At 43.2% G+C, this 17932-nt stretch overlaps 1 protein-coding gene and 1 pseudogene across 1 annotated transcript in view; both read left to right on the plus strand.

The window, feature by feature from the left end:
• Positions 1 to 17932, plus strand: part of LOC119513884 (multidrug and toxin extrusion protein 2-like) — a 68062-nt gene that overhangs the window by 34949 nt on the left and 15181 nt on the right. Inside the window, 2 exon segments of the mRNA XM_037809331.1 lie at positions 6039 to 6147; positions 6684 to 6759. Coding sequence (XP_037665259.1) covers positions 6039 to 6147; positions 6684 to 6759 — 185 coding nt within the window.
• Positions 1489 to 6032, plus strand: LOC119513885 (annotated as a pseudogene).

Consider the following 17932-nt stretch of genomic DNA (forward strand, 5'->3'; position numbering starts at 1 on the left):
AGGAAGGATGCTGATGACCGCATGTGTGGAAGGAGACCAAGTCTGTTTTATGATCACTGTGCCTTCCACAGGCCCCAGAGAGGATTCTGATTTTGTTAGCCAAGTTTGTGGACGAAGGATGCATTCTACTCATAACCTTCGGACCTGTAGTAACTTTCAGAAGTAATTTCCAGTGAAAAATGTTGGTTTTGTTAACACAGGCCAGGGACAAAAATGATGAGCATCAAGAGTGCTTGCCTCAGTGTGACCATCAGGGCCAGTCACCTGTGCAAGGTTTCAGGCACCTGACACAGGTGGCTTTCCTAGACAGACCTGCCCGCAGCGCTCTGCTCCTGAGGAAATGGATTGGGAAGATTTAGCATGCCCTGAGGAGGCATCAGAGCACTCGCTAGGACCTTTACATGACATTCCAACGGTGATTTCTCAGGTAAAATGCCATGGAAAAATGTGCTGATGGACGCTTGCGTTGTTACCAGCTTTTGGCAATTGTGAATATTGCCACTGTGGACATTGGTGTGCAAGTGTCTGAGTCCTGGCTTTCAATTCTTTTGTGTTTATATCTAAAAGCCATTAACATCACTGGAGTCTTGTTTGTTTTCACACGGGCACACCAATACTATGTATTATTAACTACATATCACGTTCTTCCTTACGTTTTTTAAAAACTTAGTATTAGATGTAAGCATTCCCCATGTCGTTAAATGCTCTTTTTTTTTTTTTTTAATCATCATTTTATTGAGATATATTCACATACCACGCAGTCATACAAAACAAATTGTACTTTCGATTGTTTACAGTACCATTACATAGTTGTACATTCATCACCTAAATCAATCCCTGACACCTTCATTAGCACACACACAAAAATAACAAGAATAATAATTAGAGTGAAAAAGAGCAATTGAAGTAAAAAAGAACACTGGGTACCTTTGTCTGTTTGTTTCCTTCCCCTACTTTTCTACACATCCATCCATAAACTAGACAAAGTGGAGTTTGGTCCTTATGGCATTCCCAATCCCACTGTCACCCCTCATAAGCTACATTTTTATACAACTGTCTTCGAGATTCATGGGTTCTGGGTTGTAGTTTAAAAGTTTCAGGTATCCACCACCAGCTACCCCAATTCTTTAGAATCTAAAAAAGGTTGTCTAAAGTGTGCGTAAGAGTGCCCACCAGAGTGACCTCTCGGCTCGTTTTGGAATCTCTCTGCCACTGAAGCTTATTTCATTTCCTTTCACATCCCCCTTTTGGTCAAGAAGATGTTCTCCATCCCACGATGCGGGGTCTGCATTCCTCCCCGGGAGTCATATTCTACGTTGCCAGGGAGATTCACTTCCCTGGGTGTCTGATCCCACGTAGGGGGGAGGGCAGTGATTTCACCTTTCAAGTTGGCTTATAAATGCTCTTTTAAAACATGTTTTTCATTACCCCATAAGACTCCATTCCGTGGATGTATTTCACTGGCATTGTGTTAGATATTTCTATTGTTTCCAAGCTTATCGTAATAACACAACACAATTCATTCTTTCAAAACACATTTTCTGGCAGCGAGCCAGGTGCAGCGCGGCCCCTGCCTTGGGGAGATGACTGCTCATGTCCACTGAGAACAAGCTTGGGTGTTTTGATACCTGGATTTTTAGCCTACAGGAAAAAGCAAAATGCAGGCAGCTCTCCAGTAAAAGCACAGTGGAAGGTGGCCGCTGTTTCTGATGGAAACCCCAAATCTCTCAGGTGTGTTGGAAGGGGAAGGAAAGCTGGTCAAAGCCTGGGGACTTCTTGAAGGCTTGTTTTCCCAGGCAGCCTCAGCACCCTTCCAGAAGGTCCACTTCACGTCCACTCGCCCCCACCGCCCTCCTCCCACACGCCTGGGAGAGGCCTGAGTGAGCAAAATCTCGTTTACAGAGCCCACGCAGTCACGGCCCCTGTTCAAGACCACTCACACCCTAAAAGATAGTCTTACTATAAAAACTGCACATACTTAGTAGCTAAAGGAAACTTAGAACACGAGAAGTAGGAAAGTTGAAGACGGGAAAATTCCTAACATACGAGTATCATTTTCCCACGTTTTCTCATCAGCCGCTTAATATCCATTAAGTGGGTTTCACTTTCATGCATTTAGGTCCTGTCAAATGCTTTGCAGTTATAATGCTATGATAACCATTTTTAAACATGAACCTTTTATTCAGAATTATTTCCTTGGACCAGACTCCCAGACTTGGAATTACTTACTGGCTCAAAATTGGTTTTTCTAATTATGAAAATAAAGTACATCTGCCATAAAATTTAGGAAAACCGAAAAATATGAATCATTATTAACAGTTCAGTTATTTTCCTTCAAATCTTTTTTGCTCTGTGTTCTTTTTCCAGCATTGTGTCCTGCTTTTTGCACTTTATCAGACAAGCATTCTTTTGTGTTTCATAGGCTTTTCCTAAAAATAATTTAAAATTCTGATTCGCTTGTGTAAAATCAGCCTCCAAATATAGCACTATTTACTGAATCACTTCACTATAATTGGACTTTTCGTTTGTTTCCAATCTTTTATGACCACTAGCGTTGTTTCAATGAATATCTTTCCACGTAGAATTTTATCCTTGGGAACCTGGAGAAAATCTTCTCAGAAATGAGTATTTCAAAACATGTTTGCTAACTATGCATGACAAGTGAGTATTTTAACATCCTTGCTCTTTTCTGTTAGTGAGGTTGTCTCTAATTTTGTTTGATTAGCTATTTTTCTTTTAATTATCTCTTTATGTCCTTTGCCTGTTTAACAGTTTGGGTTTTAGTGCTATTGGTTTTCTTATCAATTTGTAGGAGTTCTTTCCAACTAGAAAATAGTTATTGGTTTTCTTTCAGTAGTATTTGTGGCAATTTTTTCCCATTTTCCTTAAAATTTTTATGTATTCTTAAAAATGTTTTGTTTTGAAAGCAATTCATCCTGGTGTGATTCCATCCTGTGTGGCTGTTCTCTGGAACAGTGGTTGTCTGTATCCGTCCGCCTTCTCTGTTTCCTAAGTGCGTGCCACCACCCCCCGGAATATTCATGGACATGGACATGAGCCCCCTGAGGCCTCAGAACTGTCTTTTTGGTTGTGAACTAAAGGCTGACAAAGATTATCACTTCAAGGTGGATAATGGTGAAAATGAGCGCCAGTTATCTCTAAGAACGGTCAGTTTAGGGGCTGGTGCAAAGGATGAACAGCACATTGCTGAGGCAGAGGCAATGAATTATGAAGGCAGTGCAATTAAAGTAATGCTGGCAACTTTGAAAATGTCCGTCCAACCAACGGTTTCCCTTGGAGACTTTGAAATAAATCCACCCATGATCTTATGGTTGAAGTGTGGTTCAGGGCCTGTGCATATTAGCAGACAGCACTTAGTAGCGGTGGAGGAAGATGGAGAGTCAGAAGATGAAGGGGTGGAGGCTGTGACACTCTTAAATACATCTGGAAAGTGATCTGCCCCCGGAAGTGGTAGAATGGTTCCACAGAAAAAAGTAAAACTTGCTGCTGATGAAGATGATGATGGTGATGATGAAGATGAAGAAGATGATGATGATTTTCATGATGAGGAAACGGAAGAAAAAGCTCCAGTGAAGAAATCTGTACAAGATACTCCAGCCAAAAATGCACAGAAATCAAACCAGAATGGAAAAGACTCAAAACCATCAACACCAAGATCAAAAGGTCAAGAATCCTTCAAAAAACAAGAAAAAACTCCTAAAACACCACCTAGTTCTGTAGAAGACATTAAAGCAAAAACACAAGCAAGTATAGAAAACCGTGGTTCTCTTCCCAAATTGGAAGCCAAATTCATCAATTCTGTGAGGAATTGCTTCCGGATGACTGACCAGGAGGCTATTCAACATCTCTGGCAGTGGAGGAAGTTTCTTTAAGAAGATAGTTTAAATAGTTTGTTAAAATTTTCCGTCTTATTTCATATGTGTAACAGTTGATATCTGGCTGTCCTTTTTATAATGCAGAGTGAGAATTTTCCCTGCCATGTCTGATAAATGTTGTCCAGGTTCCTTTGCCAAGAATGTGTTGTCCAAAATGCCTGTTTAGTTTTTAAAGGTGGAACTCCACCCTTTGCTTGGTTTTAAGTTTGTGTGGAATGTTACGATAGGACATAGTAGTAGCCGTGGTCAGACAAATGGAAATGGTGGGAGACAAAACTATACATGTGAAATAAACTCAGTATTTTAATATAGTTGAAAGGAAGTGTGTTTCCCCTTTTCAGGCCACCTCCCGGGGCTGGGCCTGGTGGCACCTCTGTTTTTAGCTGTGACGCTGCGCCCAGAGCCTCCGGGCCTCGTGTCGTGGCACTGTCACGCAGCACCGGCCGACCCCCCGGTGGGCAAGAGGGGACCGTGAGCCCCTAACAGCACCTCCCTCTCCCTGTGGCTTTGTTATTTTATTCCTAGTACCCTCGGTGGTCCCTGTCACAGCTTTACGTAAACTCCTGGGCCTCTGTGACTTGAGTTGCCAGGTTGTCAAATGAGGAAAATTGTCCCCCTCCGGCTCCTTCCGCTCAGTACGTGGACGGAGCGTGTCGGCTGGCCGTCTTCACTTAGGGTGTACGGGTGGGGAGCAGGCAGCGGGCAGGCTGACAGCTCACGCACCACCCTGCCGCCATCCTCCACCCCCCTCCTCCCCCGAGACAAACCAGGGGCTTCGCTCTGGACCCCGGGCCCCCCGGGAGCTCCCACACTCCGTCCTCTTCAGCCGGGTCTGTCTGTGCAGGCTCTGTGCTCCAGCTGCTGGCTGTGCTCCTTTGGGGAGTCATCTTGATTTTGCTGTTTCATCTGTGCCACTCTGGGGCTCCACGGGGAAGGACAAGCAAGATTCGGCCTTCTGTTCGTGTAGTTAGACTGTGGCTTCTTGGGGTTATACCTTAGTATGAGGGCACCAGCTTTTCCCCTCTTCCAGAAGCTCACCAGCCCTTGGATCTGCTTTCCTGTTCTCAGTGTGGTTAATCACTTTATTTTTCCTTAAGCAGCTTTTCTGGATATTTTCATGGTGTTTTTGGAGAGCGGGGCATGAAGCGTGGGAGCCAGTCAGGCATTTTGAAAGCTGGGAGCCAATTATGTCTACTTTGGACATGCAAGGCTTGTAAATTTTATATAGTGAAGTTTATTGCTTTTCAAGTTGTTAAATCTTAACAATTTAATAAGTTGCTAGACCTTAATTTAATATACAATCTTTTATCAACTGAACTTAGGTTAGCTTTCAAAATTGTAACAAATTTGAAGACTCTTGAGGGGACACTGCTTCTACTAGGAATGAGGAATTAAAGCTGATGCATAAATTGTTAAAAGCAGACATGATACCTAAAACCACAGTTGTCTCTGTAACCCACGTTAGCCCAAACAGCCCCCAAGGGCAGCACTGAATCACAGCATACAAATTGGGGGTTGTGAAGATGAACCTGAAGGTTGACTGATGTTTCATTTAAGAAGCAAAGAAGCCTCTAGCTTTAGATTCCCAAAAGCTATGGTTCAAATAAAGTTTTGGCATTTGGAGGGGGCCTAGTTCCATTTACTGGATACTCAGTTATCGGAGTGCTTCATCATCCCACCATGTTGGACACATGAGGTATTGTTATAGGGTCAGACTTAATCAACATTTGTCGCGTTCCCACAGTGTGCCAGGCTTTGTTCTAAGTGCTGTTTCACGTGGCACATTTGACTTTTGCAAATGACTTCTGTGTTCATAATCAGTTAGCTCGTTCTCAGTAGAACGTAGCTGGGTTGAATTATGTCTCGATGTTATGTGTTTAGGAGGCATTTTGCCCTCAAATCCAGAGTCACGGCGAGGCTGTGCTCCAATACGTTAGGTCCAGGACAGCTGTCACGCTACTTCACCAGTGAGAGGTTGGGTGTCAGCGAGGGTGAGTCATTTGTTCACGGCCACACAGCCAGGATGCGACACGGCCAGTTCTAGAATCCTGGTCTCTCTGTCTGGGGTTTCCGTGGAGTGGGCCCCGAGTGTGCGAACCATCTAAATTTCAAGTCCTGTGATTTGTTGTCCCCACTTCCCAGGTGCCCCTTGGCTTTGCGGTGTCGGCCAGCGTCCGGGTGGGCAACGCCCTGGGGGCAGGGGACGCCGAGCAGGCGCGGAGGTCCTGCGTCACCGTCATCGTGTGTGCAGGTGAGCACACGCCGTCCGCTGCCCAGTGTCCGCACCAGCCTTGACAAGTTCACGTAAACATGGCAGAATTTCTCTAGGAATTGTCGGATACACAAACTCAAATAAAACCCTTATTCTCTGTGCTGTTCCCAATTCACTTGGTTAATTAAAGCTTCTGATGACGAGTTTCTATGATTATGCACCAACCAGCCAATGTCAAGCTTGGTAGCATTGAAATCATTTCAAAGGCAACGCAGGTTTACATTATGACCAAAGTTCTGCATGACCAATTCAGAACTTTTAAGTATCAGTTTTAATGCTGTGAAATCTGCAACAATAGAAAAGATTTCTGATTCCATTGGCCTCTTTATGGAGTGTCTTTTCTATGAGTCTCTTGGAAAAGGAGTCAGAACCACCTGACCTGAGTTGCTTTTTTCATAGACAATAGGAAGAGACACTACTTCAATTCTTAAATTTCTTAAGCCATCAGAAGTCAGTCCTAAGATGTATCACACTGCAGAATTTTCATGTTTTCTTGCTTCTTCTCTGTCTTCCAGGCGTTTCTGCACTCGTAGTGGGCGTCTTACTTGCAGCTTTGAAGGATGTGATTGGCTATATATTTACCAGAGACAAGTACGTACTCATCTTCCTGAAAAAATATTTCTAGTTTGTCCTTTCCTTGCTCACTCTACTTTTCTGCACAGGAGCGGGGGTGGCAGTGCCCTTTGCAGGGGACTCTGTGGGCAGCCAGGAGTGGGAGCCACAGTGATGAATGTGAATGAAGGAAGCTCATGAAAATCATCCCCATTCCTCCAACACCTGGTTCATTTACTCACAAGACACTGGTGGGGCTGTCCTGTTCTCGTGCTGGTTTTGCGTAGCGATATACAGAAAAGGCTTATCGAGTGTCTCACCCCCAGAAAGAAATGGCCGGTCCAGGGATGGGGCCATGGCGTCGTTGCCTGAACCACAGACCATTCTGGGAAGTGTTTGCATGAATTGCTGACCCAATCCGAGGTTGAGTTTTGTTGTATTTTAGACACAATGTGGTGTCTCTTGAATAAACCTAATTCTCTCTACAGTAAAGCGTCAATAATTTGCAGCAATTGCTCTGTCTTAATTTCATGAAGGAAGTAAGTTTTATTCCTTGAAAGTGTGCTTTCCTGGTTTCATCTGATGCACTTAGACCAAGGCCTAAACACATTTGTATCAAATCTCTGCAGTAACGGAGATGGTCCAGATGGAATAACAGGACGGGGTTTACCCTGCCGCCATAAACAACTGAAAAAACTGGACAACATGTGAAAGAAGAAATGTTGTTCAGATATTGGACAGCAGGTAGCCTGGAACCGTTTTCCCTACGAGAGGAAACAAGTGAGCTGACCTGTTTGTCCCACCTGTTGGATGAGGTTCTAGGCCCCAGCCCCAGGAGGGGCCCCTGGCAAAGCCCGGCGGTCTCCCTGGATTAAGGAGATGGACTTGGGGTCTCAAGGAGACCATGTGGCTCGAGTTTCTGAGAGGAGAGAGCTCCACGGAGAGAGAGCTGAGCAGTGTGTGTATGTAACGTTCCTACCTGCGGCTGGGGAGACACCTGAGAGGAGCAGGCAGAATGGCCCCTGGAGATCACCGAGGGCGGGAGAAGTCTGTGTTCCCACCGGCCAGAACACCTGGGGCAGCTGGTGGAGCTCTCAGAAAGGGCGTGCTCACCCGTGGAGGAAAATCAGCCTTCGCAAAAAGATTGCTCTGGCCCCGCCTCACAAAGTCCTAAAAGCAGACTTTGGAAGGATCAGACTGTTTCCAAACAACTTAATTGCATTGCAGAACAAAGGTGAAAAATATTTAAAATAATACAAGAATACCCAGCACCCAGCAAGGTAAATATCATAATGTCTGGCATCCAGTTAAAAATTACCAAGCATATATGAAGAAGTAAGTAACAGCATAATGAGAAATAGAAATGAAATGAAATGAAATTGACCCAAAAATAAAAAAGACAATAGAATTAGTCTAATTAGTCTAATTAAAATTAGGGCATTAAAATTGTTTTTATATCTGTGTTTCATATGTTTAAAAGATAGAGGAAAATATGAACATGTTAAGGTGAGACAAAGATATTAAAACAAAACAAATTGAACATCTAGGGATTAAAAAACAGTGTCTGAGATGAAAAATAAATTGGATGGGATTAACAGCAGATTAGACACTATTAAAGAAAAGATCAGTGAACTTGAAGACATAACAATGGTAAATAACCAGAATGAAATGCAGAGAGAAAAAAAAAAGTGAAAAACAAAAAAAAGAATTGGCACTTCAATGAGCTGTTGCCTAGTAGATGTATGCAGAAAAGAGATAGGAAGGGATATAAAAAATATTTGAAAAAATAATGGCAAGAAAAATTTTCAAATTTGATAAAACTCTGCCTGTCTGCCCATGATCAGCCGTGACACGTCCATTCTTTACTTGTGATTTTCTTCTTGACTCCAAGTGCAGAATCTTACATTTGTCCCCATTAATCTTTGTTTCCTTATTTTTGACTCTGGATGCTTTGGGGTCCTACTTCTGTCTCAGTCACAGTGTTTCCTGTCCTTTTCTGGCTTCTGGCATCTGTTCATGTGGTATATGCTTTGATGTCTCCACTTCTTCCTTTTTGATCAGAAACCTGGCACCTGCATTACAGTCTTCCTCTCTATCCGCAGTCCTGCCGGCATCCTGGGTGCACTCGGCATCCACAGGGATAAACCAGCTGTTGCCTAGCCTCTCGCTGCAGTGTCCTGCTCCTCACCCCAGCACGTCTGCCCTACTTCAGGCACCCACTCCCCTCATCAGAGCAGGCTTGGTCATCGTATACGACCATTCCACCTCCTCTCCTTCAGTTGGTCAGAACTGTAGTCCTTCCAGCATGCTTTTGAGCTGTGACCACCTAAGAGAATTCCTCAGCCCCTTGGGCCTTCCAGTCCGTTGACACCTGTGGTCTTAACACCCTTTCTCAATCTGTCATCACACCCCTGCCTTTACTTCCCTCCTGGTGCAGCTTAGACGCCCTGGCCCATCGTTTTAGTAAGTTCTCCGGCCAGTAACCTAAATTCCTTAGACCCTCCTATCTTGGCAGAACCCTACACTGGGGGAACTCAATTGTGCAACATCAGCCAATAGCCAGTCACACTTGAGAAAAGACACACAGATGGGACATAATTGGTTCCACTAGAAACGTATGTCCTGCATCACCACTGAGCCCTCAGCACTGCCTCTCCTTCGGCTCTCTGGTCATCTCACTGTCCATCACCAACACTCTCCTGAAACCTCTGCCCCTCCCTCATTGCTCAGCAAAGGACCCTGCCTCTCCCCTTACGGAGGAAATAGCGCTCACCACAGGGGACTCCTTTAACTTCCCTCCGTCAGCGTGCCCCCACCTGCGTGTCTGCACCTGTCCTCGCCCCCCCCCCGCCCCGCCCCGTTCCATTTCAGGAGCTGCCCCTTCCCCAGGCGACCGTCCCCGCTGCCCTCCCAGGAACTGTTGATACTTTCACTCTCAGTTGGGTCCCCCCATTCATATTTTTAAAGAGTGGGTTCTATTAACCTTTTTAGTTACCATTTCTGGTCCTCTTCCTTTTTTCTTCTGGATTTGAGTTACCATCTGGTGAAATTCCCTTACTCCGTACACTTTGCTGCCAGCTACCTGCTTTGTACTATCATTGTTAATATATTACATTTCTATATGTTACAGGTCCAACAGTGCAATAGTGTATATGTATTGTTTCATACAATTTTTTAAACAAAACATATTTCAGACTTATTTCAAGAAATATTTGGAAAAATGTGAGTCGCCCAACTGTCATGTTCTGACTATGCAACCAAGACTTAATTTTTAATCTTATAAACCAGAACTGGAACTAAATACCATATAAGATAATTGTTTTGTAATTTTTTTGTGATTTTAGAATATAAGATACATATCACATTTTAAACATCCACCATTTCAGAGAGTATACTTCAATGGCATTTTGCACATTCACAGTATTATGAAACCATCACCACTATCTCATCCAAGATATTTCCATTAACCCAAAAAGAAACCTTGTATCTGTTGGCAGTCACTCTCTGTGTTCTGGGAAACACTAATATACAGAGCAGATTTGCCTATTTGCCTGTTTCAGACATTTCCTATAAATGGAATCATATAATACATGGCATTTTCTGCCTGGCTTCTTTCACTTAGCATGTTTTCAAGATCTATCCATGGTGTAGCATGTACCATTTTCTTTATCCATTCATCAGTTGGTCATCTGGGTTATTTCCACCTTTGGGTGATCGGGAATGGTGCTGCTCTGAATCTAATGTAAAAATGTCTGTTTGAACACCCATTTTCAAGGCTTTGGGTTGTATACCTGGGAGTAGAATTGCTGGGTTCTATGGTGACCCATGTTTAATTGAGTAACGGCCAAACTTTTTTCCACAGGCAAGCACCGTTGTATGTTCTCTTCAACAGTATGAACCCATTTACCAGCTGGGTCTGCTATTATTTTTTGCAATGCCCTGGGGCATAAATTGCTCCACAATTTGATCTAAATAAGTTCATGCAGGAGTAATGTTTGAGGCCAGCCTTCGAGGTTCGTTCTCACTCCAGGTTGGCTCTTCTTAGCTGTCTCTTTCCTTGGTTCTTTCCTTTTTTAAGGTTCTTGCCTCCAGTCCCTGGCAAGCAGCAGTTTGCTTTGTCTCTATAGATTTACCTGTCCTGGACATTTCATAGAAATAGAATCGTGACCTTTTGTGTCTGGCTTCTTTCACTTAGCATAAGTTCATCCGTGTTGTGGTGTGTATCAGAACTTCATACTTTTTTAGGGCTGAATACTACTGAGTGGAATGTATTTGGTTTATCCATTCATCCATTGATGGACTCTTGAGCTGTTTCCTCCATTTGGCTCCTGTGAATAGTGCTCCTGTGAACATTTGTGTACAGGTATTTGTTTGAGTACCTGTTTCCTATTCTTTTGGGTACATACTGGGGAGTAGAATTACTGGGTTACATAATTCTACGTTTAACTTCTTGAGGACCCGCCCACAGCAGCTGCACCATTTTACATTCTCAGCAGCAATTATAAGGATCCTAATTTGTTCACATCCTCAACACCATTTTTTACTTTCCGTTTTTAAAATTGTAGCCATCCTAGCAGGTGTGATGTGGTATCTTAACATGGTTTTGATCTGCATTTCCCTAATAACTGTGGCTGTTGAGCATCTTTTCATGTGTTTACTGACTGTCTTCTGATGTATATTTAAGTCTTGCCCGTTTTTATTGGGTTGTTTGTCGTCTTTTTGTTGGTGAGGTGTAAGAATTGTTTCACATATACATATTAGACCCTTATCAGATATATGATTTGCAAATATTTTCTCCCATTTTGTAGGAGCCTTTTCATTCTCTTGATGTCAGTTGAGCACAGAAGTTTTAAATTTTGATGACATCAGATTTGTCTATTTGTTCTTTCGCTGCTCTTGCTTTGGGTGTTGTATCTAAGAATTCATTGTCGCATCCAAGGTCGTGAAGATTTACCACTATATTTTCTTCTAAGAGTTTTATAGTTTTAGCTCTTATATTTAGGTTGATGTTCCCGTTTGAGTTTATTTTTGTATAAGCTGTGACACAGGTGTTCAGCATACAGTGCTGGGTTAACTGGATCTCCATATGCAAAAGAATGAAGTTAGACCTCCAATTTTGTTGACAACTGGATATTTTGATCATTATAATGGGGTAACTCTGAAAATAAGATTGTTGTCCCTCCTCAGGGCTTGTTTTTGTTGCTTGCATAGGTTGTAGTTGGCTGTTTGTCTAGTGACTTTTCTAAACTTTTTTTGCGCGTTCTTTGTCATGTGTGGTCTCCGAAGTCTGTTCCTTTAGCTTGTGGTCAGCTGGTGTGTTGACAGAGATTTCCTTGGACACTTGGAGCAAATAATAATAACCAGCACCACAATTCTCCCAGTCTTTGCAGACTGGCTGTGTGTTGGGGCATGCCCTCGGTGCCTCACCCGGCTGTTTGCAGCTCTCTCAGCCTTCTCGTCCTGCCTGAGCTGGCCCTAAAAAGCAGCTAAAGGTGAGAACTTAGGGTGTCTGCATGGCTTTGGGGTGTGCGTCCAACCTTGCACGCATGTGGCTTGCTGCTTTCCGTGTAGCCTTCAGTGCCCTCATTCTCCAAAGAATCTCTCTCCTCGGCTTTTCCTCCGAGGCTTGACATTTCTGTTATTTACCTTGATGGCCTTTTTTTTGAACCTCAGTGACCATGGGTTGTTCACTTGCCTTTCGGTGTGTGCACGGGGATGCCCTCTGCATAGACCTTTTCCTACCTGATGGATTCCTGTGTTGGGTGAAACAAAGGCAGGTGTCTGGCATCAGTCCTTCACGTCGCCATGAAAGGTCAAAATAGACCAACAGAAGTCTGGAGAACCAAGTCTGCTTTTCCCCCTCCGGAACCAGGGACCAGGGACCCACTCTGGGAACGTGGGGTGTTGTCTCTGAGCCCAGCGCCGAGCCAGGGACGTGAGGGGTGGTGAAAGGGCCAGTAAGCGTGCCGCAAGGCTAGCCTGCCTCTCTCCTGATTCGGCGTGCATTTGGTTGCTGTAAATCTTGGACTGTTTTCCAGAGCTCTAACAAAGTTGATTCTGACCATCTTGACCGTTTTTTTCAGTGTTTCTGTGGACACACAGGCCTCGGAGCTCCCTGCTTTGCCATTTTTGCTGACACTGCTCTTCTCCCATCCATTTTAAGTATGTTCGAGTTTCTCTCTTTCTGAAAAAAAACACACTTCCTCTACTCTGTAGCCCCCCTTAATCCACTTCCCTCCATCTGTCCACCTTCCGAGGCCCAGGCACGTGCCGTTCGCTCAGCTTGGTGCCTTCTTCCTGGTTAAATTCAGGGCCCTGACAGCAGACCCCTGGGCTCAAGTCCCAGCTCCTTCACTTCCTAGCCACATGAAACCGGAAGTTACTGACCCTTTTTTTTTTTTAATTCAGTTTTACTGAGATATATTCACATACCATACAGTCATCCATGGTGTAAAATCAGCTATTCACAGCACCTTTATATAGTTGTGCATTCATCACCCCAATCTATTTTTTGAACATTTTCCTTGTACCAGAAAAAGTTAAAATTAAGAATAAAAAATAAAAAGTAAAAAAGTGCACCCAAATCATCCCCCCCCCGCCTATTTTTCATTTATTTTTTGTCCGTTTTTCTACTCATCCATCCATACACTGGATAAAGGGAGTGTGATCCACAGGGTTTTCACAATCACACTGTCACCCTTGTAAGCTACATTGTTATACAGTCGTCTTCAAGAGTCCAGGCTACTGGGTTGCAGTTTGGTAGTTTCAGGTATTTACTTCTAGCTATTCCAATATATTAAAACCTAAGAGGTGTTATCTATGTAGTGTGTGAGAATGTCCAGCAGAGTGACCTCTCGGCTCCTTTTGGAATCTCTCAGCCACTGAAACTTTATTTCATTTCATTTCGCATCCCCTTTTTGGTCAAGAAGATGTTCTCAATCCCACAATGCTGGGTCCAGATCATCCCCGGGAGCCATATCCTGCGTTGCCAGGGAGATTTACGCTCCTGGGAGTCAGGTCCCACGTATGGAGGAGGGCAGTGATTTCACCTGCCGAGTTGGCTTAGCTAGGGGGGTGGCCACATCTGAGCAACAAAGAGGCACTCGGGGAGACTCTTAGGCACAATCTCCTTGCAGCAACAAGCCTCACAGGAGCAAGCCCCAAGACAGAGGGCTCAGCACATCAAGCTGTCAGTCGTCAGTGTTTGTGTACTGTCCCTCTTTTTAAGTCTCAGTTTCTTCATGTGTAAATTAGGAACAACAGTCGTATCTGTCTTGCCTGTCCATTGGAATCAGTACCTGTTATTATCAGGAAAACAAAGCAGGTGCTTCCCAGAGGCCCCTGGTCTAGCCGTCTACCTTCCAGAGCCCAAGCATCAGTCTTGGCTCACCCCCTCTGCACTCTCCCTCCTGGCCAGACACAGTTGCTTCACTTAAGGCAGAGAACACCCCATTTTAGCTGGCCTTAGAGACGTTCAAGTAGGCATCGGTGTATCCGAGTACCTGGTGAGGGGAGAGGAACCCTCCGATTTCAGAGACTCATTTATCTTCTAACCGTCTCTGTGGAGACCAGCGACATTCCAGTTGCCTTTGCATTAGGATCCGTTGCGTTTATCCAGTTGTGCTTCTCAGTAATTTGGACATTTCCTAACTTGCTTTTACAACATTACCTGTCTGGACTAACTGCAATAATTCAGCCGACTTCAATTGTCTTTGACCTATCGGCATGTCACAACCAACATAAACCCACTTTTACGTTGGACACCAGATGATGGACACCATCTGGTCCCAGAACAGAAGATTCTTCTCGAAAGGGTGTAACTAGGGGGTTGCAATATTACTGGTTTCTCCTGAGCCTTGACTTAACGAGCTGTTCTGGGTAGAGTCAGCGAGGCAGGTGAATGGACTGTAACAGGGTGAATGGAATGTAACGTCAACTTGAGCCGCCCCAGTCTGTGGCCAGGAGTCAACTCTCTTCTCAACAACCCTACTGCCATCCCTACCAACCCCACCCCACCCCCAACACACACGCAGAGTAAAATCAGCTTCTCACTGGTCCATCCTCCCAAAGTTGAGGCATGAGGTGAAGAGACGAGGGGTAAATCTAGGCGGGTGGGGTGGGGAAGGTTTATCTCTCTTCAGGCTTTTTCCCACCGGGAGAAAAGGTCTCCTGTTGGCAGAACTGCTTTAGCTTCCTGAGGGAGACAAATTGAATGAGTCAGAACATTTTCCCACCTCGGGCAGGGACACCAAATAAGAGTTATCTTTTCATTCATTGTACAACTAAAAATAATTTTTAAAATTATATTCCTATAAAATAACATGGTTTAAAAGAATAAAACAGTAAAGAAGGGTACCGATGGAAGTGAAATCTTGTCTGATATGTATGCCCTGTCTCACTCCTTAGAGGTAACCAATTCTACATGTGTTTGTTTGGAGTTCTTCTGACTATGATTATACTTATACATTACTTACGCTTCTGTTTCTTGATTTATTAATCTCAAAATCTATTGACTTCTTGCTAAGATGAGAAATTTCCACTTCCACTTACTTCTACTCCTTTCTGTACTCATACCTTTCAACTGCTTTCAGCTGTGTTTATTGTCAAGGTTTGTAACGTTTAAATTCTGCTCTGTCATGATGAGTTTTCTGTACTTTGTCTATTATTTGGAACTAAAATCTGAAAGCCATTGGTCAGTTTTTACATTATGATTGTGTAAATATTATTGACTGTAAAACCAAGCGGTGTAGAGAGGTGATTCAGCTCTCTGATACTAAACTGATGCTAACTTAAATTGGTTCTTCTTTTTTTTTTATGTTCTGACAGTTGGTTAAAATCATGCCATATTTCATAATTGGACCGTGAATTTCTCATGTAACTTTTTCTTTTTCCTGGAGTTTCCATTTCTTTTTTTTTCTTATTAACAAAACAGACATCTTTTCATTGTATCATTAACTGCTCTTAGGGTTTATTTAAATTTTTATTGTGGAAAAATATATGTAACATAAAATTTGCCATTTTAACCATTTTTAAGTGTACAATTCAGTGGCATTAATTACATTCACAATGTTGTGTAACCATTGCCCAAACTTTTTCATCATCCCAAAGAGAAACTGTTACCCATCACCTTCTAGGCTTTTAACCCTATGATTTATGACTAGTAATATTATTATTACTAGAGTCTATTTTCTCCTTAAATATTTTGGTCCAGCTTGAACCGGTTATTTTCTAGGCCTGCTGCATAGCTATCGGTCTAGGCTTTCTTTCATGACACTCTTTGGTTGGGTCCACCATTTCTTGGAGTTTATCATCCTCTTTCTTGAATTCCTTTTTCATTTTACAGTCATTTTTCCTCCCAGAAAGGATGCCTGGGAGGTAAACTTTCTGAATCTTTGCATAACTCAAGATGTCTTTATTTCGTTCTAACAATTAACTGATTTTTCGGCTGGCTGTAGAATTTTCATGCCAATCTGACTCATTCCTTTGCAGGATTCTTTTTTTATTTTAATATCAGGACAGCTTTCAGTAATCCCTTTTTTTCCCAACAGATGGATTTTATTGTATCTTTAAAATACCACAAATCGGTCTGGCATCTTGTTTCCATAGCTGGACAACTCTTAGATCTTATTCATCAGCCCGGTGAACTGTCCCTTTTTCAGAGCCGTAGATAACCATCCATAAATTTTCTCACATCCTTGCTTTCAGCCATTGTGGCTGGCTGAATCAAAGCAGCTGGATTTGATACAAGTTCAGTGTCATTTCCTTCAAGAATTAACTCACCTTTCTGGGCTTGAGCTGTTACCCAAGAAACACCTGGCCTCATCTGAACCCTACAGATATACGTTTCACCCTCAACATTTCAGATTTCCACAAGAGACCCACTCTCCTGAGTAATGACATCGGTGGGGAGGTGAACACACACACACACCTCGTTTTGTCCGGAAGCCCAGCGACCATCTTGATGATGTTCTGTGCATGATTACAGATAGTGACAACTGTGGCCAGTCTCTTTCTCTTTCCCTATTCATCAACCCAAAGCCTCTTGTTTTTCTTCCCAAGGACACCAAGTTCTGTATTGACATGATTAACTCTCTCAGCTTTCCTCGGGGGCCCTTCGCAGTAACGTCGTCCCTTCAGCATGACATCAACATTTTCTGGATTGTCAACCATCTGGATGCTAAGAATGGTCTTCATTCTTAGCATGGGGCAAAAAACTAAGATATTCTTTTTATCCTTGATGGTACTTATATCGGGGTGAATCTTTTTTCTTTTATTACGCTTGGCACTTTGTAGACTTTCAATATAAAGTATTGGATTTTTCTTTAGCTCTAGGAAATTTATTTTATTTTATTCAAGACCCCTCATCCCCAATTAACTTCCTCTGTTCTCTCCTTTTAGAATTTTTGTTAGACGAATAATGGAATTTCTGCATTTGTCCGGCATGTCTCTTCTCTCTTATTTTCTGCCTCTTTGATGTTTGGGATACTTCCTCAACTTCATCTTCCAAGTTGAAATTTCATCTTTAGCCACGTCCATTTCATTATTCAGTCCTTAAGTAGAATGTTTTTAGTGTTCACAGTTTTTATTTCCAAGCACTTTTTTTCCAACTGCTCCTTTTCCTTAAATGCCTATTGATAGTTTATGAAAGACTCAAGAATAGTAATTATAATTAAAAATATATATATATATATATCATTGCATTCTTTCTATTTCCTTTGTGTCACTTCTTTTACATGTTACTTTTGGTCTTTCCGTTTTTTTGTGCCATTGGTTTTCCTCAGTGTCCGGTCAACACTTTGTATCTATGGGTGAAATACCACACTGCCATATTGGTGGAGACGGCACACCGGCTCAGTGACTTTGCAGTCCTCTAGGTTTATCCAAAGAGGTCTCTCCTCTGAATGGGACGGCTGACTGCAGGCTCTGAGTTGGAGGGACCTGTGGACCAGCTGGTTCCCACTAGGGTGGTTGGGAGCAGAGCGGAAATCCTCTGCCTTGGGGAGAGCTGCTGCATCTATCTGTATTGCATCCACATTGGATCCATTATGGAGGCCTCTGTCCCCCCACCCCTCCCTGCCTATGCCCTGTCTCTCCCCAACCCCACACTGTGGCTCTTCCCCAGGCAGCTCCTTCACCATAATCAGGGAAAGTTTGGGGGCTCCATGAAGAGCAAATGTTTCCTATACGAATACCGACTGTGAGCTCCATTTTT

This window comes from Choloepus didactylus, chromosome 18, assembly GCF_015220235.1.
Source record: "Choloepus didactylus isolate mChoDid1 chromosome 18, mChoDid1.pri, whole genome shotgun sequence".
NCBI classification, from domain to species: Eukaryota; Metazoa; Chordata; class Mammalia; order Pilosa; family Megalonychidae; genus Choloepus; species Choloepus didactylus.